Below are 27,973 nucleotides of genomic sequence, written 5' to 3'. Positions count from 1 at the left end.
CCCGGAAAGGCACCCATGAAACCCGGACTGTCAACTCGACCGACGGCTATGGCGCCGCTGCTGGAATATGAGCGGCAGCTGGTGCTGGAACTACTCGAAGCGGACGGGCTGGTGGTCTGCGCCCGCGGGCTCGGCGCGGACAGGCTCCTCTACCACTTCCTCCGGCTGCATTGCCACCCGGCATGCCTGGTCCTGGTGCTCAACACGCAGCCGGCCGAGGAGGTGCGGCAGCCGGCGCTGGGCTGGGCTGGGCGCATCCGAGAGCGTTAGGGGCCTTCGGAGCGGACGCAGGCCGCGGCGCGCGTGCGAGGCCTCAGCCTGGTGCAGGTCCCTGATGCGGAGGGAAGGCACTGAATAAGGGCCCTTGACACGGATGCGAGGGGACCAGACGGGGATGCAGGTCCCTGGCCAAGGACAGTGAGAATCATGGAGGGGCTCTGAGAGGAGCAGGGTAGTCATTTGAGGAGGACGGGGCGGAGAAAAGCATGGGAGACCCCTGAAGGAGATAGAGATGTCTGTAAGAGGACAGGAATAATGAAGGAGTCCCAAAGTTGGCTATTCAAAGGGCTTGCTGGGGTCAAAGGAGTGGGATCCGTGAAAGGGATGGAGATGGCGGAATGTGTGAGGGGAATAGGGAGACGTGAACGATGCTGAGGCTGGACAGAACCTTGTAGGGAAGCGGAGAGCCTCGGAGGGTTCACCATAGCTGTGGTATGAGGGCACAGGATCAGAAGAGAAGGGCGCTGGAAGCGGAGGATGCTGTGGAAGGGTACCTCGGGTTAAGGTGAGGGATACAAATGTGCTGGGCTGTTGAGAGGTGACAGGGCCTGGCCAGACAAGTCTGATGAGCCCGGAGATAGAGCAGGTGGCCAGGAGGAAAATGTCAGCTGAAAAGAGTGACAACAATCCCCTTGAGGGATCCTGTTCAATTCGTCTAGGTACCTCCAGCGTTTGACTTAGGTTTAGCACAACACACACACACACACCCCGCCAATGGAAGGTAGTATTGAACTGAAGGTGTACGGGCAGGGCCAAGGGCCCATTGACATTATGAAATTCCCTGAAGGGTGGATCTTGACAGAACCCATAGTCAGAACATTGCCTGGGAAAAGGATCCCCTGGATATCTCCTCAAGCGGTACAATCCTGGCTTTGGCTTTGGTGGGAAGTATTTTCTAGGTAGCAGATGTCTTTTAACCCAGGGTTCAAAAGCCTTTTTTATTGCTGTTAAAATGCTGATACCACGTGCAATAATTCCTTGGTGTAAACCCCAAAACAAAACAAAAAATAAGAAAACCCTAGTTGAATGTAGACTGGCTGGTTGATCAGCATAAAGTAGTAACTTAGTTGTTTTATTCATTATTAAATTTGTAATCTCTGAGAAAGGCAGCATATCATTTTACATACAAGTACCTGCAACCTAATAAAACTGCCCCCTGTATTAAACAGCCTACTAATCAGTTTTCATTTGATTTAGGAGTATTTTATCAATCAGCTGAAGATAGAAGGAGTGGAACACCTCCCTCGCCGTGTAACAAATGAAATCACAAGCAATAGTCGTTACGAGGTTTACACACAAGGAGGTGTGATATTTGCAACAAGTCGAATACTTGTGGTTGATTTCTTGACTGATAGAATACCTTCAGATTTAATTACTGGTAAGAATTTGAAACCTTATTGTATATAAATTTGCGCCCTATCTTTCTTGTTTTGTTTTTTGTTTTTCGTTTTTGGTATGTTTCCTCTGCTCAACTCTAAACTAGAACCTTCTTGTGAGTGGCACTGGTCCTTTCAACCATTAGCACAATACCTGACACATTATAGATGCTCAATATATATGTATTTGTGACCTGAGTAAGTAAATGTAAGATTGATTTTTCCTTGTTTTCTATGCTCATATTCAGTAAATACATGGTATCTGGGTGGCATTTGCTTTTAGAACCTAATCAGACTTGAAATGTTTATAAATATTCTTTATATTTTTTCTAAAATATTTGGTTTTCCTCTTTAAAGAGTTTTTCTCATGATGTGAATTAAACCAAATAGTTGCTTACTTATTTTAAGAAGAATGGTTTACTTGTAGCTTAAATTAATATAGAAAATGAATTTTTATAATTTTATTTTTGTGGAAATCTTTTCTGATTTCCCCAAAGCTAATTTAGAGGCCCCACCTCTCAGCCCTCAGGTTACCCTGTGCTTCTCACAGCACTCAGAACACCACATATTTGCCTATTTGCCTGTCTCGCTCATGAGATTACAAGCTTTGTAGATGCAAGGAACAACTTATACGTCCCAGGCTAAGTAACTGGTACATAGTAAGTACTAAACACTTATTGGTTGGATGAATGATGCATGGATATATTGTCATCTGTAGTGAACTTCTGGAGGGCAGAGAGACAGGCAATTCATAATTATACTTCCCACTTTGTCTATCATATGGCCCTGAACCTAGGAGACACACAAAAAATATTTAATGAATAAACATATGAATGAATTCTTTGTATGGTTCATTGTGAATTGTTACACTTTAATATAACATTTATAATTGTTATAAGCCGTGGCACAGACCATGTGGTCAGAATCACCTGACTTTTAGTGGTAATGCTACTGCTTACAAGCAATGTACTTAACTTTTCATTAGTTTTTTTCTTGAGCCCCGTTTGCTTATTTCTTAAATCAAGAAAATAATGCCTCCAAAAGTTACTGTAAGAATTAAATGAGATAAAATAAATTGCTTAGGATTAGTGCCTGGTACGTAGTAAACACTTAATAAATAATAGCAAAAAAAGGTATTGGCTTTTTATAACCGGAAATCTTGATACATCGTAAAGTCTTTTACTGTTTGCTCCTTTCTTTCTTTCTTTTTTTTAAAGTATATTTTATTGATTATGTTGTTAAAGTAGTCCCAATTTTTTTCCATTTGCTCCCCTCTGCCCAGTACTCCCTTTCCCTCCAGCAATCCCACCCCCCCTTTGTTCATGCCCATGGGTCGTGCATATAAGTTCTTTGGCTTCACCCTTTCCTATATTATTCTTAACTTCCCCCTGTCTATTTTGTACCAACCAATTATGCTTCTTAGTCCCTGCACCGTTTTTCCATTTCTCCCCCTTCCCCCTCCCAGCTGATAACCCTCCAAATGGTCCCCATACTTATGATTCTGTTCCTATTCTGGTTTGTTTAGTTGGATTTTGTTTTTATGTTTTAGATTCAGGTGTTGATAATTGTGAGTTTGTTGTCATTTTAATGTTCATAATTTTGATCTTCTTTTTCTTAAGTAAGTCCCTTTGACATTTCTTAACTAAGTCCCTTTGACATTTCATATCATAATAGCTTGGTGATAATGAACTTCTTTAGCTTTACCTTGTCTGGGAAGCACTCTATCTGCCCTTCCATTCTCAATGATAGCTTTGCTGGATAGAGTAGTTTTGGTTGTAGTGTCTTGCTTTTCATCACATTGAATACTGCTTGCCAGTCCCTTCTTGCCTGCAAAGTTTCTTTTGAGAAATCAGCTGATAGTCTTATAGGCACCCTTTGTAGGTGACTCTCTGCTTTTCTCTTGCTGCTTTAAAGATTCTCTTTTTATCTTTAACTTTTGGCATTTTAATTATGATGCATCTTGGTGTGGTTGTCTTTGGGTCTAGCTTGTCTGGGACTCTCTGTGCTTCCTGGACTTGTATGTCTATTTTCTTCACCAAATTTGGGAAGTTTTCCTTCATTATTTTTTCACAAAAGGTTTCAATTTCTTGCTCTTCCTCTTCTCTTCCTGGCACCCCTATGATTCGGATGTTGGCACATTTAAAGTCGTCCAGAGGTTCCTCAGTCTCTCCTTATTTTTTTTTCAGTTCTTGTTTCTTCATTCTATACTCGTTGACTGTTTTTCTCTTCCTTATGTTCCAAATTATTGATTTGAACCCCAGTTTCCTTCCCTGCACCATCGGTTTTGTGTGGATTTTCCTTCGTTTCACTTAGCATAGCCTTAACTTCTTCCCTTATGCGTCTGCCATACTTAAGCATATCTGTCAAGTCTGTGAGCATCTTTAACACCAGTGTTTTGAACTCTACATCTGTTAGGTTGGCTACCTCCTTGTCGCTTAGATCTCCCACTGGAACCTTGATCCAGTCCCTCTTTTGGGCCATACTTCTCTGTCTCCTCAACTTGACAGCCTCCTGTGTTAGTTTGCCTCTGTGTCTTAGGAAGAGCTATCATACCTGTTACGTTGTAAAGGGCAGAGCCTTAGGTATTTTTCAGTGTGGAGTGACCCATTTCACCACATCATGGCACTGTATGTGGGGGAGGGGTTTGATAGGGAACAATGCCTCTTGCCCAGCACTCGCCCCTTTTCCAGGCACTTCTCCCACCTCTGTATGGGACTGGCGCCTCTCTAGCTGTTGCCCTGGCCATTGTTCCCAGAGTGGGTGGGTCTGCAGACATTTTAGGACTGTGGGGGCCCTGTCTGGATGAGTATTTCTTCTTTATATGTTTGTTTGCTGGACTTCCATGCAGTTTGATTTTCTGGAACTTCTGGTGGTTTCTAGTTTTGAGGTAGTTGTATTCCTTCCTAGTTGTGGAGGGAGACGCAGAGTGTCTGTCTAAGCCTCCATCTTGGCCGGAAGTCCTGTTTGCTCCTTTCCTATGGGTTGTTTTTTGTAATTTTTTTAATTGAAGTGAAAAATATATATTGAAACTACCACTAGATGTCAGTATTGCTCTTTCAGTAATCAACCTACTTAGGCACAGCACAATTGCAAGTAAATGTTCAAAGGAGAGCTAATAGGTAGTTTCTCATTAAAAGTTACTTTTTGTATGGCTCAGTTAGCTCATCTGTAAATTGGAGACAGTAATATTACCTCTCTCCTAGGATTATTGTTAGGGTGAAATGAAATAAACTGTAAAATTCTTAGCATTGTGCATGGCCGACGATGACGATGTGCATGGCACATAGCATTTTGTGATTACTATGTGTTACAATGTTCCTGTCCTCAAGCAGTTTCATAGAGGATACTGATATAAAGAAGTATTTACAAACGTTTCAGGAGCATAAAAAATTTCAGTAGGTTTTTGTGGTACCAGAATTGCCCCAGACATGTGATCTGCTTGTGTCGTTTTTATTTTTATTTTTTAAAAGGGGGTCTCTCAGGTGGTGTCACTTGGTAGGAAAAACCTGGCTTTGTTCCCAGACACACATGATTTGCAACCTTTGGTCTCCCATTAATTGTTGGATGACCTTGATTAAGTCGCTTCCCTTTCCTGGGCTCATAATCATAATGCCCACCCCATAGAGTTATTGTGAGGATTAAACAAAATAAAACTCTATAAAGGCGCCTTACCCCATGGCTTCGGGTATAACATTAGTTCTTTTCTCCTTCCTCCTTCTGGGTTCCAAAAGAATGACAACATTTTGGAGCACAACATTTTCTTAAATTGAGGTTCACCTTTTCTTTAGAAGTTATTTTTATATTTTATTTTATGTACTACTTCAATCCAGATCAGCAAGTGTGGCCCAGTAAAGTACTTGGAAAAACACACCTACTAGGTACCAAATCTTTTCTTTTTTAAATTTTTATTGTATTCTTTTCTATTACCATTTAGTCCCCTTATACCTCCTCCCCCCAGATCACCACACTGTTGTCCACGTCCATGAGTCCTTTTTCCTTTTTGCTCAGTCCCTCCAAATGTACATGTTTTGGGGTGATTGAAAATCCTTTGTCTACAAATTCCTAAATAATACTATTAATTTGTACGATTGTAATAATGCTATTAATTAAAAAAAAAACAATTTGCTTAGGTAGAATACATATTAACTCTACCTACCTTGACCCAAAATTTAAACACTAAAATAATAGAATCTGAATTTAGTGTCTTGAAATACTGGAAGGGGCCATTAATTACTATTGGTGTCATTTTCCAGACCCTAGGAGTGATAACAACTGGAGCAAAAACATTCAAGCACATTTACAGCAAATATATATAAGTTACTAGCTTGATTTATGTCTAAAAGACTAAGAATCACCATAGAATAATTGAGTTTTTGATCCAGAAATGATGTCTCTGCACTCTGTGTCATCTCATGTCTCTCCCTCATTTATCACTAATCACACCACATCAAAATTCTGTATATATTCAGAAGATCATCTGATCCAGTACTCATTTTATAAATAAGGAAAAATATATGACTGTTCTTGTTTTTGTGATTCAGCGGTATCGTTTCCACATCCCCACATAAAAACCATATGTAGTAAACATTAAAGATTTTTATTTTAAATTGACTAAGTTACCACTCAGTTGAGTACTGATTCTGAAAATTGAGTTATTCTAATAGGTGATACAGATGTTGCCCAAGCTTCTAAAATGCAGTGACATTGTGTAGTCCACATCTGATTCACATATAAAAGGAGAATTAGTGACCCACTTAGCCTTCAGAAATTCTTTCTCCACTGTGCTAGACACGCCCCCACCCCAGGGCCTTTGCTCCAGTCATGCCCTCTACCTGGGACTCTCATGGCTTCCCTGGTCACAAGGTGCGTCCCATCTCCATCCAGCCTTGACTCATGTGACCTCAGTGAGGCCACCCTATCTAAAACTGCAAACCACCCCCCTTCACACATACTCCCTCTCCTTCTCTGATTTATTTTTTCTCCTCAGCTCTTATCACCTTATAACCTACTAAATATTTTACTTATTTATGTTGTTAATGTAAGTGCCATGAGGACAGGAATTTACTTGTTTTCTTTGAGGCTCTATCCGCAGCCCAGAACAGCACTTGCCCATGCTCAAGTAGGCACTCGAGAAAAATATGATAAGTGAATGAAAGTGAGCCTGAAAATTACATGTCTATTCTGTAACTGAAATTATAATTTTCCCCTCAGGCATCTTGGTGTACAGAGCTCACAGAATAATCGAGTCTTGTCAAGAAGCATTCATCTTGCGCCTCTTTCGCCAGAAAAACAAACGTGGTTTTATTAAAGCTTTCACAGACAACGCTGTTGCCTTTGATACTGGTTTTTGTCATGTGGAAAGAGTGATGAGAAATCTTTTCGTAAAGAAGCTGTATCTGTGGCCAAGGTAAATAGCATTATGTGATCAATTTCTGAGAGAGAACCTGCTGTCATTTAATTTTGCACTTTAATGTAATGTAAATTTTACTGTAATTGGACTTGATACATGCTAGTCAGGTTCATAGCAAGTGCATTCAAATATAAAGACTGTATGGTCACCAAATTTGTAATTCTTTTAAAAGGAGAGAGAATCGATAGTTAATTTTTCTGGTAGTCCATCAATCTATCCAAATGCAGCCACATTATCCTGTTTTGTCCACTTACTGAAACCCCCAGAGATCTATCTGGAGACTCACATACACTACAGCAGTGCGTGAACTACAGATTTATTGGCTAAGGCTCCCACTTCCACTTTCAAAATTACCCATTAGGGAAATAATGCCCACAGATTTTGAAGAATTTCTGTAAACTTCTATGAAAAAAGAAAAGATTGTAATTTTCAAAGATTTTGCAACCTACGCTAATAGGTATTTTGGTTATACTATATGGTATTTAAGAGTAGTTGTTGCCTTGGCTGGGTGGCTCAGTTTGTTGGAGTGTCTTCCTGTGCACCAAAAGGTGTGGATTCAATCCTGAGCCAGGGCATATACCTAGGTTGGGGGTTCAATCCCTGGTTGGGGTGTGTACTGGAGGCAACTGATTGATGTTTCTCTCTCACATCGGGGTGTGTGTGTGTGTGTGTGTGTGTGTGTGTCTAAAATCAATAAACATATTCTCAGGTGAGGATTAAAAATAAGTAGTTATTGTAGTCTTTTTGTTTCTTGATTATATCTTATTTTGGGGATCAACAAACTTTTCCTAGAAAAGGCCAGACTAAAGATTTAGGCTCTGCAGGCCACATGGCCTTTTAGTCACTCAACTCTGCTGCCCTAGTATGACAGCAGCTGTGGACAATACAATGGGCATGGTTGTGTCCCAATATTTATAAAAATAGGGCCTGGATTTAGCCCAGACCATAGTTTGCTGACCTCTGCCTTACTTGGATAATTTCCATTCATTGAGGTAAAAAGTATTCCTGAAAACATTCTCGTTTTGCTTCCTATTTTGTTTATTTCTTAATTGCATTTATAAAAAGAAAGTTAGATTATTAAACCAAGACCAGAAATACATAGCTGTTGAACTTCTAGAATATATTTGAAAAATATTTGTCTCTTTAGGTTTCATGTAGCAGTGAACTCGTTTCTAGAGCAGCACAAACCTGAAGTGGTAGAAATTCATGTTTCTATGACACCTGCCATGCTTGCCATACAGACTGCTATACTGGACATTTTAAATGCTTGTCTAAAGGAACTAAAATGCCATAACCCATCACTTGAAGTTGAAGATTTATCTTTAGAAAATGCTATTGGAAAAGCATTTGACAAGGTATTCGATTTCTTTCCTTTTTAAGCACAGTTTGTTATAACTTCAAAGAATGCAAGTTATTTTAATATTTGCAGTGTTATTAATAGGAATTTGCTGTTGTTTATAATTAAATTGGAAGTGATTTAAAGTAGATAGCTTCTTTGGTTTACTGGAAATCAATCATTTGTAGTAAAATATGTGGATTGGCATATAAGCACAATTCTGATTTTTGTAGTAATTATCTCTTATTTTAAGTATAATTAAGAGGAGGATAAATAACCTTTTTGCTCTTAAATGACAACATTTGGATATCTATGGGTAGAAGAGTTTTACATAAGAATGCTTCAGAATTTATGGTCTCTTGTTTAGAGTAAAAATAATTTGGATAAGTTTTCATTAATGAAGAATGTGAAATTTATTCTGTCTTAAAATTATATTTTGAATTGAGAAAATGGTAAGACTTTAGTTCACAGAATTTTTATTCTAATTTTTTCATCATAGATTAATATTAATACAGATACATAGATATCTAAGACTGAATGGTAGATCCAGAAAATACTGACCTTTTAAGAATTCCAGACCACTTTAAAATATATATTTTTTGGTAAACTTAAGTTCCTGTCTTTAAACTCTAAATCAATCGCTTTGCCACTGGAAATAATGCAGAGTAATTGTAAAAAATAAAAAATTTAACTCCTCATTTCTTTGGTTCTTTCAAAAAGTTATTTATTTTACTGTGAAATAATGATATATAAAATTAATTTCATAATACATAACATTAATTTCCTCTATTATTAAAATAAAGTTTATGACAATTTAGTGCATGGTAAAACAAAATAAAAAAGGAACAAAGAAAATGCCTCCACATAGTTTTAATAGGATGTATATAGCCCTAGGAAAACAAAACATAATCTAATATGTTTTACACTAAATCTCTGTGTTTCATCCCCTGGCTGGTAAAAGTCAAAGTATTGTTTTAGGTCATATTTTTAGTAACCAAATCTAAATTTAGGTATAACTTGCATCTTGCTAGAAATTTTAACTTTTGTAGATGATTTTACAAAGAGACAGGTCTGCCTGTTGTCCTGGAGTAACTATTAATAGTATCATTTCATTTTTATAGGAGTCCCACTTTGGACAATAAATTATACGGCATTCACATACTACTCTTGTGCAGTGTTAAATTTGTTAGATAAGATGCCATATAGTGATACTGCTTCTATATCATGCTACCAGTATTATCCTTTTTGTTACAGAATGAGTTTGTGAAGGAAACGTTCATATATATAGCTGTGGATGTGTAGATATCTACATTGTAATTAGAGTACATAAAGATGTTGGTGTTTTAGGCAACTTTTTAAGATCTTAAAAAATATTCAAATTTAGTTAGTTTGTTAATTTAACAGTTTAGTCAATTGGTAATTTAACAATATGTTCCCATCCATGAATCACACTTAAAAAAAAAAAACGAAAATCTTTTACACCAACAAATTCAGGTACATTGTTATGTAGTTTAATGCCATGTAGTTTCCCTGGTTTATACCCTGTGTGCCATTTTCCAACTGGATCCCACAACTTTTATCAATCCAGGATAGGATTATAGCCAAACTCAGAAGAAATTGAATGTCAAAGCTACATGCTTTGACTCTTCCTATAAAGAAATCATTGATTATCTGATGTTTATCAGGTCTTTTTTCTTCTAACTAATATATAAATATGGATAAATATGTACTCTATCTGATCATAAAAATTCTACTGAAAAAGCACTCTGCATTATATTTGAAAAATTAAACATTATTTTTAGAATCTTATAAACTGAAATTTTGTATACACTTCCTTGGAAGATAATATTTTGGATATTTTTTATGGTGATAAAATATACATAACCAAAATTTATCGTTTTAAACATTTTTAGTTATGCAGGGGATGATGTTTATTGAAAGTATAATCTGTATTAATAATAGCTATATTGAACATATTTTAGCAATACTAAATATTTTCTTGTTTTAGACAATCCGCCATCATCTGGATCCTTTGTGGCACCAGCTTGGAGCCAAGACTAAATCCTTGGTTCAGGATTTGAAGATATTACGAACTTTACTGCAATATCTCTCTCAGTATGATTGTATCACATTTCTTAATCTTCTGGAATCTCTGAGAGCGACAGAAAAAGCTTTTGGTCAAAATTCAGGTGGGAGATAAAAACACTAATATTATCCTAGGAGCTGATTTGAAAGTAGTTCTGGGTTTTGTTGAGGAATCAGTGCAGGAAATGCGATACTCACCTGCATGGTATTACTGAAGTTTCAAATGACATTTTATCTCCGCAGTGCAAGGATGTGGGTTTTATTGATAGCTAATGTTTCCGCCTACTTAAATTCTGTTCTATAGAATAATAAATATTCATATCCATTATGGGCAATTTTATTTGTAGAAAAATACTGTGTATGATACAGTCCCCAGCCTAGAAATAGCTTGTGTTCTGGAAGTTTAGCTGTTGAGAATTTAAAATTCATTTTCCCTGCAGAAACAGTAAGGCAGTCTGGGGTTTCATCAGCTAGAGTGCTGAAGACCAAAGATAAGGAATTTGTAAGGAAACAGACACAGGGCTGGCCACTCTCTTGTTTTCCTGTCTTTCCCCCACTGTTGTGGGCTCTCTCCCTGTTTGGCCAGACCAGTGATTTTCAAAGTGTGGTCTGTGTGCCCCTGAGGCCAAGATTTAATAGGAGTAATGATTTTTACTGCTTCATCAGGGACATTCTTGAGTAATAAGCTGCAAGTGCATTGAAGTGAAGAATACACTGACTGCTAGCACACTTCGGTTTCACTGCCGCTATCATGCCCAGGCCCCAGCAGCGTTACCCACCAGTGCTTTTGCGCCATCATAGGAAATGTCAACACAGTCAAATAATGAATTATTATGATTACAAGACTAGTTGTATTATTAGTATAGTCCCCCTGAAAATATGTTGAGGACCCCCAGGGGCCTGTAGTTCAGGCCACACTTTGAAAACCAAACAGTGAGAGGCCACGGTAAGGGGGAAGTTGTGATTCAGAGAAGGATGAGATGGCAGCCCAGTGTTTATATAGGTCATACGATCATCAGAGATTCTTTCAAATTAACTATAAATTGAAGGGCTTTTTTTTTCTAACTCTTTATATTAGGTTGGCTATTTCTTGACTCCAGCACCTCGTTGTTTGTAAATGCTCGAGCAAGGGTTTATCGTGTTCCAGATGCTAAAATGAGTAAAAAAGTCAAAATGTCTGGAAAAGTGGAAATTAAAGAAGAGCAAGGTATTTTGTAGGCTTAAGTCTATAAATGTGTCTTTTATTTAATTATTTGGTGTGGAATTGCTTTTCAAGTTATACTATAATTTTAAATCTTTTTTGGCCGGGTGAAAAATGTGTGACTGTATGTTAAGTGTTGGTTATATGTAACATATGTAATGTGTGTTGGAAGTATTCACCATGGCAAGTCTTAGTATCCATTGCTAGAGAATTCCAAATAACAGATGCCAAGTATCAACCAAGTGTATTCTTACTGCTGCATAAGAACTATAGATTTTTTTTTTAACTTCAGAGTAATTACTATTTTGGGCATTTGAAGTCTTAGTGGAACTTTTAAATATCCCTTTAGTGTTTAGAGAATATAAATATACTAGAATGGGCAAATATAGATTTTATTCCAACACTCAGCTAGTAGTTATTGTTTTTTAAACTAAATTTATTGGGTTAACATTAGTTAGTAATGTATAAATTTCAGGTGTACAGTTCTATGATACATCATCTGTATACTGCATTGTGTGCTCACCACCCAAAGTTTAGTCTCCTTTTGCCACCATATATGTGACCCCCTTTACCCTTCTTTGTTCTCCCCCGATTCCATTCCCCTTCCCCTCTGATAACCACCATACTATTGTCTGTGCCTGTGAGTTTGTTCTGTCTGTTCATTTCTTGCTTTCTGTTTTATATCCCACATATGAGTGAAATCATATGGTTCTTGTTCTTTTCCTTCTGACTTATTTTACTTAGCATGATACTCAACCTACATCAAACTAAAAAGCTTCTTAAAAGAAACCATCGACAAAACAAAAAGGCAACCAGCTGAATGAGAGAAGACATTTGCAAACATTATCTCTAATAAGGGGCTAATATCCAAAATATATACAGAACTCATACAACTCAACAAATATGTCATTGGTTTTTTAAGGCATAGGTTAAGGTTAATGCTTATTTTCTAATTCAAGGCTCTATTTCAAAACTTAATTAAATATATTAGTGAAGTGAAATAAAAGTTTGACTGTTGTCTATTTCTATTCCATGTTCAGGATTGTAAAAATTATGGGCATTTTAGAAAGTAACAGTACTGTTACTTTCTACTGATTATTTTGTGTAGCAGGTCATATATAGCATCACAACTGACAACTAGCAGAATTATCTCTTATTAGTGACCATGAGTATCACTTTCTATCAAGGCGTTATGAGACCTGTATTCATGTTGGTTTGAAGTGTCTTCGATTTAAACCACCAGACCTTTTGCAAGGAATTAGATTCTGTCTGGTGTTAGGGAGGAAGCTCAAAGGAAGGGCTTATGGACCAGTGCTTGTATCATGTTATCTGTTGTTCTGAAAGTCTTCGTAATACTTTCTGGATAAATATTATCACATAGAATGAGATTAACTTTTATTTCTATACAGAAACAAAAAAGGAACTGGTCCTAGAAAGCAGCCCTAAGTGGGAAGTGCTGACTGAAGTACTGAAAGAAATTGAGGCAGAAAATTCGGAGAGTGAAGCCCTCGGTGGTCCAGGTAGGAAGACAGGAGGTGATGACATCTGCTTTCAAGATCAAGGAAATGAGTCTTTGTGATTAGTGCTTTAAAAATAAAAATAAGTTACTATTTTGTTTATAAAATATAGAGGAATAAATGCCAAATGAACCCTGAAATCCTAGCGGCAACCCCCTTTCTGTTCATTTGGTATGGCTTTGTCCAGGCTAAATCATTGTATATTCACGAAAGCAGGTTCTGTTCCTGGTTTGGTTCTCAAGAATTCTATTTAAAGATACCTCTGATCTCCACATTTCTATTTACCAGGCTTGAAATCTGGAATCCCCAAGGAGAAAGCTAAAGGATGTTGTGTTTTATTTTCTCAGGCAATATTTTTCTGAAGAAGCCTAAACTGTTGTATGGAGTGACATTGACCTACCCTTACAAAAATTCCAAATTTCAGGGCTACTCTCTTAACACACAAGTTGACTAGTTGATTAACATAGACTAGACATGAACTAAATTTAAAAAATAAAACCAAATAGAAAATAAAAGAAAACTAGACTTTTAAAAGGATCTATTGAGTCTTTGAAATGCTGCAAAGCAATAAAGGCAAGCACACAATGCTTATATTAGTACAAATGGTGGTGATATTATCCCAGAACTTATGGTGCTGTGATTTAAGACCCAGCATCATGTGTGCTCATCTAGAAAAAGTAAAAACAAAATAAAGATAACAGAGAAGGAAAAAAATTATGTCTAATAGCCACTATAAACTTTGGCATATTTCCATCCAGACTTTCTTTCCTGTATTTTCTACTTCACATTGTTCAAGTCACATACAGATACAATTTTGGGGTATAGAATTGATGAGGCAAATGATATTAACAGTTTTGAAGTTCTTGAGACATATTACCACATTGCTTTACAGAAAGTTCTTAACAACTTTCACTTTTTCTATCAGTATAAGAAGAGCTTATTTGTTTTTCACTGAGCTAACAATGATAGAGAGTCCATCTATTTGTGTGTATGTACACATATATGTAATAATTTTATTAATTTGATTGGAGAAAAGTGTTATCTTGTTCTAAATTTTGTTTTTAGACAAGCTCAGTATTTTTCTCAAATGCATTTCCTTTTTTGTGAACTATCTTAGTTTCCTTTACCAACTTAGGCTATGCCCTTAGTGGGTATCGGCTTTTTATATAGTAAAGATAATAACATTTATCTTGTTGCATAAAGTTGTTTTTTCTTCAGTTTTACTTAATGCAGTTTTTTATTCTATAGAGTCAGCCTTAACTTACAGATATCAGTCTTCTCTGAGATTTGTTCTGTTGCTTTTAAGCCTAGAAAATCATCTGTAGCTGGACAGATGAAGAATAGTCACCTTTTAAAAAATAAATTAGTATTTAGCATTTGACTCTGTGATTCACTTGGAATTTATGTTGATGTATAAGAGCCTCTGAAAATTTTCAATTAAAAGGAGCTTCTTTAAAGCCTCTATTTTACCATGGCTATGCTTTCATAAGACTGAATACTTCTGGCTTCAACTTTACTCAAAGCTTTACATGATCTTACATCTAAGACCCCTTTTAAACAAGTTGTAAATGTATCTTTAGCACCAAGAGGTAAAATGTGTCTTCCTTGTGAGGGAAGGGATGAGGGGGCCCCTGGGGAATAGGAAGACAAGTGAGGTAATAGTAACATAAAATTGTTTTCTAATTCTAGGTCAAGTACTTATTTGTGCAAGCGATGACCGAACGTGTTCCCAGCTAAGAGAGTATATCACTGTCGGAGCAGAGTCCTTCTTGCTGAGGCTCTACAGGAAAGCTTTTGAGAAGGATAGCAAAGCTGAAGAAGTGTGGATGAATTTCAGAAAGGAGGATGGCTCAAAGAGAATTACAAAATCTAAGAAAAGACCCAAAGACCCTGCCAAAAAAGAAAGAGCTTCTACCAAAGAAAGGACTCTCAGAAAGAAAAAACGAAGCTTAACTTTAACTCAGATGCTGGGGAAATCTGAAGAACTTGAAGAGGAAGGGGATGGCAAGGAAGGATATCCTAGAGACTTATGCAGTAGCCCAGAAAGCAGCTTAGAAGAAATTAAGCACGAGGAGTTTAATTTAAACTTGTCATCAGATGCCGCTTATGGAATTCTGAAAGACCCCCTCACTATCATCCACCCACTTCTGGGTTGTAGCGACCCCTATGCTCTGACAAGGGTACTCCACGAAGTAGAGCCAAGATACGTGGTTCTGTATGACGCAGAGCTAACGTTTGTTCGTCAGCTTGAAATTTACCGGGCAAGTAGGCCCGGAAAACCTCTCAGGCAAGTTATAAAGAGTGTGAACTGTATCCTAAAGGCTTCAGTTTCACAGTTTTGTTTTCGTTCCTCACCTGAGGATATGTTTATTTTAGGCGGGGGGGGTGGGGGGGGGGGAGGGAAAGGGAAACATCGATAGGGATCAAATCCACAACCTAGATATATGTACCCTGGCTGGGAATTGAACCTGCAACCTTTTGGTGTCTAGAATGTTGCTCCAACCAACTGATCCACCCGTCTAGGGCTCACAGTTCTTTAGGATTTAATGTAGAACCTATACCAGTTGCATGTGGGTTTTTCTTATCTTTAACACTCCACTGTGATGATTTTGGTTATATTTATGAAACCTTATTTTACTTTTCTGATGAATCTGGAAAGTTTGCGTAGGAATGCCATCTACTGTAGCATAACAATGAATACAGGGGACTCCTTGTGTTCTCACTACCTGCTGCTCTGCTGGTATGTGCCATGTTCTTTATGCATTGGTTTGCAACTTATAAGGTGCTCTATCTGAACAAGTCTAGGAAATTTATAATATCCTAACTTCTCTGCAAAATTAATATACTTATGACTCAGATAAGTAATTTCAATCTTCTAAAATGTTCTCATAAATTTTAAGAAGTGACTCTGAGTTACAGTCACATAAAACTTAAGTATTTGAGGAATTATTGTACCAAGTTTTCTTGAATTTCAAGAAATATCAGATGAAAAATCTACCGAAAGAGATGAGAAAGTGATGCCTCCCAAAGAATATAGTGTTCTGGCCCTGCAGTTATATGAGGGAAAATAAACAGCAGAAATAATATCCTGAAAACAGTCTGAAGCAAAAACAGAGCCAAAGAAATTTTTCTAGTAGTTTTAACAAGTGGAACCTTTCAGAGTAGAGATGAATGGAGGAAGTGGATCAGAAATAATGCAGGATAAAGAGATTAGACGAAGCTGGTAAAATAATTATAGGCTGGTAAATTTTTCATCCTTTGCTGTTGATCAACTTTGTAGATAACTTATCTGTTCTTTGTTGCCTGAGAATAAAATAGTGTGATTATTTGCAAACAAAATGTTAGAATCGTAAGGGACCTGGGAGTTCAACAGCTCGCTCTGTCAGTGGGAACCTGAAGCCCACCGAGGGTGAGTGACTTACCTTCAGCCATGCGACACGTTCATGGGAGAGCCAAGCTCTCTGGACTCACGGTCCAGTGGTCTCTTCCCTGTCCACACTTCAAAGAACCTGGAAAGATGAAGTCTAAAAGAAAAATCGGGGGCTAAAAAAGGAAAATGTCTCTCATAGAAAGTAAAGAAAAGGGACAGAAGAGTAGTTTAATTCATCTTCTTAGCAAGAAACAAGATAGAAAAGAAGACCTTTTCTAAGACAAAAGTATGTATCAAATTATTTCTTGAGAAGCCTGATATATTCCATATGTCTTCAGTGTCTGAGTGTTAATGTAAAATGTGTGATGACTCAGTTCTGTTAAGACATGAATAAAAAGAACTGAGAAATTACTTGTGAAGATAAAGGTCATATAGATTTCATTTGTTTATTTTTCACTAACATGAACTTTCATAAGCTGGTTTTTATTACTACTATCCAACTTTTAAAATGTTTAGTTGGCAGGGATGCAAAGAAAAATTGAAAAAAGAGAAGCCACTTGGATTTTGTGTTTTCTGACTTGTTTATAGTTTTAAGGAAAGAATTATTCTATCCCTCTAGTTATATTTCAGTGTTTACCTAAACTTTGTTCCTCCTTTTGGCAAAAGAAAAGAAACCCATGTGGTAATGAGACCTTTAACAGGTGGGGTTTAGGCAGCTTAATTTCAGTAAGTATGTGATTAATGGAACCTTTTATCTTTGGTCAAATATTTATTATTTGAGCATACAGGTTGCTGATTTAAAATGCTATGCTCTTCCCTTCAGGGATTAAAAGTTTGTGCACTTTAAAAGAGCTCTGTCTTAACCTGCAGGGTTTACTTTCTCATATACGGAGGTTCGACCGAGGAACAACGTTACCTCACTGCTCTGCGGAAGGAAAAGGAAGCTTTTGAAAAACTCATAAGGTAATACATAGAAAGGTATGAAAGCACAAGCTATCTTGGAGGCCTTTCAAGATCCAGAAGCTTCTCTGGGCGGGGGAATATCTAATAGCCCTCTGGAAAGAAGGAGTGGGGAAGAAATCGGCGCGGATCACGTTGAGATAAATCAGGACACATATCAGCACATATCCCCCTCTCTTCACCATCTCCAATTGCTTTTCAGTGGTTTAGTAGGATATGAGAAGTGTGAGGAGAATTGCTTTTCTGCTCGTAAAGAAATATAACTAAAATACTTCTTTTCTAAGAAATATGTTCTTAAAGCTATATCGACTCCTCCCCCATGCACAAGATTTCTCCCATTCCTTTGAATTATGATTTTTTTCTCCTTGTACAAGTTCCATTGTCTGTGGGTGGGTAACTGCCTGGCTGCTTACTGAAAAATACCTTTACATCCCAGTCAGTTCAGATCAGGAGACTGCTCTGAGAAAATAGTTTTGAAAAGGGGTGACATTTGTCTGAACATATTTGTATGTTTTTGAGAATAAGTGTCCTTTAACAATCTACATCCAAATAGAAAAAGCTTTTCAGTTTAATATAAGGAAAATGTTTTTAAGTAAGATATTCGCAAACTAGATGGCTTTCTCTCAGCCCTGCAAATGTTTGAGAAATCTTATAACATCCCACCAGAGATGTTGGGAAGGAAATCACAGCTTGGTGAGAGAAGATGGATCAGACAATCTCGAAGGGGCCTCAGAAACCAGGGCAGGGGCTGGACAGGGCATCCTTGAGCCAAGGAAGAGAAAAGATGAGGCCAGAGGAGACTGTGACCTGGGCTGAGTGGGTCTGGGCCATACCCATCTTCCAGGACTCAGACATTGGCAATATATCAATGGCAGTGAGGAGGCAGGGGTCATTTTCAGTGGCAGTTAACCTGCCAGGGCCCCAGACAAAATTTCAAACTGGACAACCATCCTGCAACACTGGCTGAGGACTCTCAGTATAGGCATAAAGTACGCACATCCCTCAGTTTATCCAGGCCATGCAGTCCTGGAAATGGGAGTGTTGCCTGAGTCAGTGCCAGCGAGTCCCTGTGGAGGGCTTGGCACACCGCATGGGCAGTGCCTTTCCCTTCCCGTCAAACCCTCTGTGACTGCGACATGCCTTGTTCATGGGTTCTTCCAGCTACTCGTCATACAATTATTGGTCAGTCCTTTCAGCCTAGGAAAATGTATTTTTTTAATAGTTTATTTTTTATTGTATTTTGTTCATTACCATTTATCCCCCTTACACCCTCTCTCACCTCCCCCTACCCTCCTCCCTCACCTTACAATCATCACGTTATTGTTCATGTCCATGAGAAAATATATTTCCTATAACATGGTTTGTGGAATGGTTTATATGGTATGTGTGTGTGTATGTGTGTGTGTGCGTGTGTACGTTTTTTGAAAAAATATTGCAGAAAGAGTTACAACAAACACAGTGTTATATAGGCTATTTGTTCTTGTCCAGAGTTTTTAGTACCTCTCTGTCTTTCAGATCTTTACTCTCCCAAGACTCAGTCAACAGATATTTTTTGAGCATCTGTTATGTGCCAAGCCCTGGGTAATATGTAAGTGCTTAAGTTACAGTGGTGCAGAAAAAAGTCTCTGCCCTCCTAGAGCTGGTCCTCTAATGAAAACGACAAATATCAAATGATTAAGCATTAAGTGAATATTATCATAAATAGATGTGTGCAGAGTGCTCCTGGCTGCAAAGGTAAAAAACGTGGATGCAGTAAGAGAGTGTGTCAAAGAGCTGTAGCCCAGTATGGAGATCAGGGGCAGCTTCGCTGAAGACGTGATATTTAAGATGATATATGAAGGCTGTGTGCTAGTTGCTAGATAGATGGGGTGGACAGGGGGGTTGTGTTGACCAAAGATGTGTGTGAAGGCTCAGAGGCGCAAGAGGGCTGTTAAGGATTTAAGACTTGACTCTAAAGATGATACGACACCATTGAACAGTTCTAAGTAGGAAAATGACATCAAACTGTGGAATGAATGGATCAGGGAAAATAGTCAGAAGGCTGTTGCGATTGTCTGATAAGAAAAGGTAGTAACCAAGCTCCAGTTGATGAAGAGAGAGAAGCAGATTTAAGAGATATTTAGGAGATAAAATCAGAATTGGTGGTAGTGGATGTGGGCCAGTACCTCCTAACCATTTCTTCACTCTTTTTAAAAACACCTTTGCCTTAAGCACATAAAGCTAAAATATTCAGATTAAGTTACAGGTGTTCATGTTGAGGATTCCCAAGACCACCGTAAGGCTCAGTGATTCACAAAAAGGACCCATGGGAATCAGAAAAACTGGTAACTCACAGTTATGGTTGGTTTATTACAGCAGCAGGATACTGATTAAAATCAGCCAAGGGAAAGAGCACATGGGGCAAAAGCCAGGAAAAGCCAGGCATGAGCTTCTGGATGTCCTTTCCCAGTGGAGTCACACAGACGTGCATAAGCCTCTCAGCAGCAGCATGGCAGCACACACTAAGTGTCCACAGGGACGCTCGCTTGAGCCATGGGGTCCAGCGTTTTTATTGGGGGTCAGTCACATAGCCAGAGTCCCAACCTGACAGACTGCCTCTGGAGCAAAAACAGATTTTAGCATAAAACATCTTATCCAACTGGTACTGTGTGGCCCCAGGCCTCAGCCATAAAAAACCAGGCAGAATATTCCAAAGGGCTCAGAGCTCCTCTCCCAGAAGCTGGCCAAGGGCCAGTCCTAAGGAGACAGGCCTTTCTGGGGAATGTGCAGGATTTGAGCCGCCTGAGCTTGCTGAGTTAACCCTTTCCGGCACAGTGTTGTGGGCTGAGGCACCTGGTCAAATGTGTGAAGGAAGGTACCTGAGGACATGAGCTTCTATGCTCTATGCTTCCTTCACAAGGCTGCCTCTTCCCCAGTACATTGGGGATCCCCACCTTGAAAAGATGACTTTTAGTAGATTGTAGCAAGCTGTTGGGGACCCCATGTCATTCCTGGTTTATATAAGTGATTCTGTACATCAAAGGGCTCGGTGACAAGGTGTGGATAAGCCTGGCCCTTACTGGAAATCTTAGCAGAACCCGGAATATAGACTGTTTCCTACACTTCAATCTATACAGTAATTTCCGTTGCAGATTTTAATGTAATTTTGTCTATGGTCTGGCATAATTTTCTAAATTCTCTCAATGGAGATTCTCAACTTATGTTAGATTTTCCCATATTACATAGCAATCAGAGAGTTACACTATTTAGAATCTTAAAATATTTACTTTCCCAGAAAACCTGGGGAATTTGAGAAGTGTTTGTCTTAGAAAGAAAGGTGTATGCAAGTTGCATTGCTAAAAGACCATTTGCACTGAACCTTTACTTGGAGAAAAATTTAATGTCAGAGTCAGATAACGTGCTTTGCCAGGACCTCCATGGGCAACGTTGTGAGAATAAAAGCATTGTGACTATTTAAAATAACCAGAGAGGAGTGAACCAAGCGAGCTGGCAGTGAAAAGATTGTTTGACTGGACTGAAGATCAGTAGATTACAGATGACTGAAGAGAAAAAAGATTTCACTTACAAATATTGATAATAAAATGCTCCCTGGGTAGAAAAATTAGTAATAAAATTGTGAGCATACATAGTTTTGAGAGGTCACTGCTTCTCGGAGAAAGGGTCACATTATTTGAAGTGTTACAGTTGGAAGATATGATCACAGAATGGGCTAGCATGAGGGCTTGAATAAATGCCCATTTGAAGAGATTCTAGTTCACTGCCTCCCTTTATTGTCATGTTCAAGTATCACTGAAGATGTCAAAGCAAAAATAAGAAACCTCAGTACTTTAGATTAAGTGGGAATAAGGATCTGAATTTTAAAATTATTATTTTGTGCCTATTGCATAGAGTAATGAGTAATTATGCTAAGTGTTAAAAGCAAGGGACTGAATATTTATAATTGTGGCAAATTTCTGTTAAATTAATTTGAGTTATTGATTAAGAAGACTAAATATTTTCTTCACAATTGTGACTTCATTTCAGTAGTACATTTTGTCTCAGATTCCATTTGCAGTTATGTTATAACATTTCATGGTAACTAGCTCTTTTATTTAACAATATTAATTGAAACAGTTGTAGAATCATTTGAAACTAATCTTCCGTTTTTTAGCATGATCATGGATAATTAGGGGATGAAGTTACCACACACTTACAAGCACAGCTAACCTTACATAGTGTTTATTATGAGCCAGGCAATGTTCTGAGTGCCTCACATAGCATGTGTAATTGTTATAACAAGTCTTTTGAGGTAGGTTTTATTATTATCCCAATTTCACAGATGAAATCAAGGCACTGAGCCATTAAGTGACTTACCTAAGGTTGCACAGCCAGTAAGTGGTTTCAAATAAAAACAAGGATCATGCAGAGTCTGCACTGTAACCATGTTATCCAGCCACTCCCAGATTGCAAGTCAGTCAGGAGGCTTGAGTGCCCCTGTGTATGATATGTAGCCTAGCCAGTAAAGAATAGAAATAAAGAGAGAAAAAATCCCCAATGTTAACTGAAATATTAAAGAAAAAGAAATTTAAAAGCAATAATTGTTTGGAATGATTGATTGGTCCTTTATTTTTACCTAAAGTCTAGTAGATGTAATGGAACAATAATGAGCGGCTGCCAGAGCCATTGTCATTGCAAAGATTTTTGGCAGGCAACACTTGACGCTGGTATTGAGAATAAGGAGGAAAAATGGAACTGAAACTATTGACTACCACCTTGTGATTTGTGTATAAAATGTACTGGTTATAACTATGCATTTGCATATTGTTTTAGATAGTATAGAAGTTAAACTTAAAATTTCTGTTCTTCAGTGGTGTCATTTAGTCGTGCCCTACTCTAAAACTTTCTTTTTATCATCCAGAGTGGTTGGAAAATTGGTCCATCCGGTTTCCTTTCCTTCCATTGGAAAATATTTGTTGTTTTAACCCTTGTTGAAATTATTAGTTAATATTGAAGATTTGCCTTCTCTTTCACCTTACCCTAGTCTCTTCTATTGCAGTTTATTCTATGTTCCCTCCCCCACCCGCCATGGTTTCCTCAACTCAGTTGCAAGTCATGCAAGGGAAGAGAACAGCCTTAGATAGACATCTTTTCTGCCGTACTTTGCACTAATTGGACACACAGTACTTGCTGTTTCATGAATTGAATATAACATACTTTACTGGTTTTGAAAAATAAGACTGTAGCAAACCTGGCTTACACTTTCTTTGGTATTTGATAATCTTATCATGATTGTAGCTCCTGATTACAAATCTTCATCATGATTGTACAGTCCTGTTGATCTACAGGTATAAGATACTGAGCCACTTTGAAGACAGGAATTATCCTGTAACCATATATGTATCCAGAGTACCTAGCACAGCATGTAGGGGCACTCCGTGAATGTTTTTGAATAAATGCGCCAGTGAGTGAATCAGTGCTACTTTACCACATAACCTAAGATGTTGATTTTTTTGTTTGTTTAAATCTCTGTCAGAAATTTGCTTTCTTGAATTAACCATGATTTGCCTTTAAAATTGAGAGTGTTCAATGGAGTTTTTCTTAATCAAAGTTCTATCGTGTATGTTTTCATTTTCTAAAATCATTGATTTTTAACATCCCTATTTATGATTACTCTAAAAATGTTGGAATATAAATGACTTAAATTATTTTTAATGTTCAATAACACATTAACATGCTTTTTATAAAAAGTCTCAATAATATCTCTGTAGCATTTTGTACATGCTCATTTCATGTCTGAAAGTGTTTGAAGGACGTATAGAATAGAAAATGAACAACAGCCTTTTTAACTCTGGAAGACAGGAAATGGTACCCAACTAAAACATTCCTTCCTTTGCCCATCACTTGTTTGGGCATACTGACTCCTGACGTATTTCTTATAGTCTCTTTTACCACTACAGTCATGTAGGTCATTTTTTATGTTATAATTAACAAGAGATCAAAATCTGAAATTTCTAAGTTAGTTCAAAAGTTGTTTAAAGTGTGATTTCTTCTTTTTTACCTCCCAGAGAAAAGGCTAGCATGGTTGTCCCTGAAGAAAGGGAAGGCAGAAGTGAAACAAACCTAGACCTGGTGAGAGGCTCTGTGTCTATGGGTGTTCCCGCCGACACTCGGAAAGCAGGTGAGTTTGGCCCTCCTCTTGCCCGTAAAGGAGGCTGTGAGGTTTCTGTACAGAAGCTTGGTTTTTCTCAACAAACTTAAAAATGAGAGTCTGCTCCCATACTTTAATCTCATCTTTGCCATTTATTAACCATGTGTCCTTCCTGAATCTAACTAAGACTCCTTGTCTGTAATATAAGTGGGGTGTATTTGTATTTGATGCACCCAGTGAGGAAATTAGTTATGTTCCAGCATTGCTTTTAATTGTGGTTGATTGAGACTCTGGATGTACTTTTGCAAAGCAATTTTTGTAAATGGTCATTAGGTTCTTATCTGAACTGGAAGAAGACAGTTTAACCAGAGATAAATAGATAGGAGTTATTTGAGGTATATTCCCATTTGCCTTTCTGGATTTGTTTGTTGCTTCTTGGCACTTTCCCAGATCCCAGGTGTGTGGTACTCTTGTTGCCATGCAGCATCCAAACTGAGGCAGACCAGCAAGACCCGCTGAATTCCAAGCACACCATGATCCAGGAGTAACCATTTCCCATTCCCCACATCCTGTTTCCCCGTGGCAGCAGCTGAGATCAGCCAACTGACACAGGAAAAGCAATGTGATTGAGTTGATGTAACCTTTGGTGTGATCAGGCACAGTTAGAGCAGTGGTTCTCAGAATTTAGTGTACCTAAGAATAGCCTCAGATGCCTATTAAAACTGTAGATTTATAGACCTCAGTTCATAGATATACCAATTCAGTAGAACTGAAATGGGGTCAGTGTTTCAGGGGCTTCTGATGGAAATGGTCCTTGGATCATCCTTTGGGAAACAATGCCTCAGAGCATGTAGGTCTTTTGGAAGAAGATTCCCATTAACTTGAACAGGTTGGTGACATTTCATGCAGAACCTCAGAAGTAAGACAGTGTGAAGGAAGACAGATGTGAGTGTGCAGGTACCACTCAGAAAGCTACTCACAGAAGCCTGTCCTTTTGAGTTCAGTCCTCTAAGCCCTATGTTAGTTTCCTACAGCTGCTGTAACATATTACCACTTAGTGCCTTGAAACAACACACATTTATTATGTTATAATCATTATCTTACAATTACAAAGTCCAGTGGGGCTCACCAAGCTAAAATGAAGGTGTTGGCAGGCCTGCATTCCTCCTGGTGGCTTTAGGGGAGAATCCCTTTCCTTTCCACATTTAGAGGCTGCCTGCATTCCTTGGCTCATGGCCCCCTCAACTATCCCACTTTTCTCTTTCATGTATAAGGACCCATGGGCCTCCCTGGATAATTTGAAATAATCTCCCAATCTTAAAATCTGTGATTTAATTACATTTGCAAAGTCCGTTTTATCATGTGAAGTCATTTATTTATAGATTCCAGGGATCAGGACATAGATATCTTTATGGGCCATTATTCTGCCTACCACAGCCCTTGCATATAGGCCTTAACCAGAAGCATTAGCATCACCTGAGAGCTTATTAAAAATGCAGTCTTAAACCCTATCTCAGACTAAATACAGGGATTGGCAAAAAGTAGGTTCACAGTTGTAATATAAATAAATACAATTATTAATAAATAATAATACAAGAATAAACTCTGGGGTACTCACAACTGTAAATCTACTTTTGCCCACCCCTGTATAGAATTTGATTTTTAACATATGATTTCACTTATATGTGGGATATAAAACAGAAAATAACAAATAAAAAAGTTAAAAATAGCCTGACTGCTGTGGCTCAGTGGATTGAGCATCGGCCTGTGAGCCAAGTGTCACTGGTTCGATTCCCAGTCAGAGCACGTGACTAGGTTGCACGTCAGGTCCCCAGTTGGGGCACGAGTGAGAGGCAACCACACAGTGATGTTTTTCTCCCTCTCTTTCTCCTTTCCCCACTCTCTAAAAATAAAATAAACAAACAAATAAATAAATTATATTTTTTAATAAATAAAAAATAGCTCATTGACACAGAGAACAACATGGTGGTTACCAGAGGGAAAGGAGGTACAGGGAGAAAGAGGAGGGTAAAAAGAATTAAATATATGGCGACAGAAGCACACTAGACTTTGGATGGTAAGCACACAGGGCAGTATGCAGATGATGTATCATGGAGTTATACACTTGAAAATTATATAATGTTAGTAAGCGGTGCCACCCCAATAAAGTTAATTTTTTAAAGAGTAAATCTGGGTGGTAGGAATTAAAAAAAGAATTTGCTCTTTAACATGACGCTGGATGAGTCACATGTACATTAGAGTATAAGAAGCTCTGTTCTGTGGTGTTCTTGTTTTTCCTACCTTCTTCCATTTTCCCACCTCTGGACTCTGATACAAGCACTCAGAGTTCCAAAGTTATTCACAGCAGCTCATAAGGCAATTTACTCAGTGAGCATTTTTAGGCAACTACTGTGCGCCAGGCTCTGTCGTAGGAAGTGGGAATATAGTGATCAGTAAAACGTGGCCAGTGCAATGATAAGGGACTATGGGGGAACTACAGAGGGAGAACAGCAAATACTGGGGTTTGTGAGTCATTGTAAGTAAGGAACCACCCGCTGGTTCTAACTTTCCTATCAGTTCTATTTAGTTTAAGAGACATAGCCTTTATTTATTCTAGATGTAGCCTTTTTGAAAATATAGGAAAATATGGAATAATAACACATAGTATTTTATAACCATGCATCATAGATTAACAACGGAAACATAATTTTAAACTTTAATTGTTATATTTTATTTTTACAAGTTGTTCCTCAGTGGCATCACTTAAAATTCTACTTTTTCCTAATAGGTGGCCAGGAACAGAAAGGTACACAGCAGACTATAGTGGTGGATATGCGTGAGTTTCGAAGTGAACTCCCATCTCTGATCCATCGTCGGGGCATTGACATTGAGCCAGTGACCTTAGAGGTTGGAGATTACATTCTGACTCCAGAAATGTGCGTGGAGCGCAAGAGCATCAGTGATTTGATTGGCTCTTTAAACAACGGCCGCCTTTACAGCCAGTGCATCTCCATGTCCCGCTACTACAAGCGACCAGTGCTCCTGATCGAGTTCGACCCCAGCAAGCCCTTCTCTCTCATCGCCCGCGGTGCCTTCCACCAGGAGATCTCCAGCAACGACATTAGTTCCAAGCTCACCCTCCTCACCCTTCACTTCCCCAGACTCCGGATCCTCTGGTGTCCCTCCCCGCATGCCACCGCGGAGCTGTTTGAGGAGCTGAAACAAAATAAGCCACAGCCTGATGCAGCGACAGCCATGGCCGTTACAGCAGATTCTGATACCCTCCCTGAGTCAGAAAAGTATAATCCTGGCCCCCAGGACTTCTTGTTAAAAATGCCAGGGGTAAATGCCAAAAACTGTCGCTCCTTGATGAACCACGTTAAGAACATCGTAGAATTAGCAAGCCTGTCACAAGACAAGCTCACAAGTATTCTGGGGAACGCGGCAAATGCTAAGCAGCTTTATGACTTCATTCACACCTCCTATACGGAGATTCTAGCTAAAGGGAAAATGAAAAAATGAACAATGGTGGCTGTTATCTTATTCTGTGACTGTGCTTTTCAACTGTCCTTTGCCAGCCATAATAGGTTATTATGAATTATTAGCTTGGTGTTCCACTCTCTTCCCATGTTTTCAGTGATTGTGCTGTCTGTTCCCCAGCTGAGCGGATCAAAAGCCAAGATTCCTCCCTGAACTTTGCATTTCAGCATCTTTTTAGCGTTCCTTTTGCCAGCTTTCCTTCCTTCCTGTGCTGTCCATGCCAGGGTTTGTGTGCTCAGTTTTTAAGCGAGGTGTATCAGGAGCAGGTAAGTTTCTGTAAGTGCTTACCAAAGGCCACTTTTGAGACAAGCCGAGTGTGTCTCCTACACAAACTGATAAAACCGCAGTCGGTCGTGTTCTCCTTCTCTGTCTATAGAGATACCCGCTGGAACACTGAGACGGGAACATCTCTTCACCATTCCTGACCTGTTTCTCTCCACCACGGATTTCTCAAGCACACACTTCTTCCATCTGCCTCTAAGAAAAATTCATGGGGACTTCCTCCTCATGATTTAAGACAACCATCTCTAAAACTGGCTGATTGATTTTCTAGTCACCTGTAAAGATATAGATGTAGCATTCAGTTGTTCAAAACCAGTATTTTTAAAACATAAAATGAATTACCTATTTATAGAATTTTATGGTGTAGGTAAGGAACCCTTAGAATTCTCAGTTTTCACTGAGATATTTAACCTCCTGAAGATTTGGTTTTTCCTTCCTTAAGTTGAGATAAAAGGACTGTAAATAAATGGAAAATCAATGCATACATTAT

General features: G+C 38.5%; 1 protein-coding gene across 1 annotated transcript; it reads left to right on the top strand.

Moving 5' to 3' along the window:
* Positions 1–27,962, top strand: ERCC4 (ERCC excision repair 4, endonuclease catalytic subunit). Its single transcript, XM_090276993.1, has 11 exons — positions 1–222; positions 1,477–1,657; positions 6,867–7,062; positions 8,213–8,420; positions 10,410–10,590; positions 11,565–11,693; positions 13,097–13,207; positions 14,894–15,491; positions 17,445–17,537; positions 23,579–23,691; positions 26,450–27,962. The coding sequence occupies exons 1-11, from the start codon at positions 16–18 to the stop codon at positions 27,181–27,183; spliced, it is 2,751 nt and encodes a 916-aa protein (XP_090133119.1). The 5' UTR covers positions 1–15; the 3' UTR covers positions 27,184–27,962.
* Positions 27,963–27,973: the final 11 nt, after the last annotated feature.

The sequence above is a fragment of the Furipterus horrens genome, unplaced genomic scaffold, assembly GCF_987537825.1.
Source record: "Furipterus horrens unplaced genomic scaffold, mFurHor1.1.pri manual_scaffold_5, whole genome shotgun sequence".
In the NCBI taxonomy this organism is placed as follows: Eukaryota; Metazoa; Chordata; class Mammalia; order Chiroptera; family Furipteridae; genus Furipterus; species Furipterus horrens.
Note: the sequence above shows the minus strand (reverse complement) of the source record. Positions and strands in the feature narration are given on the sequence as shown.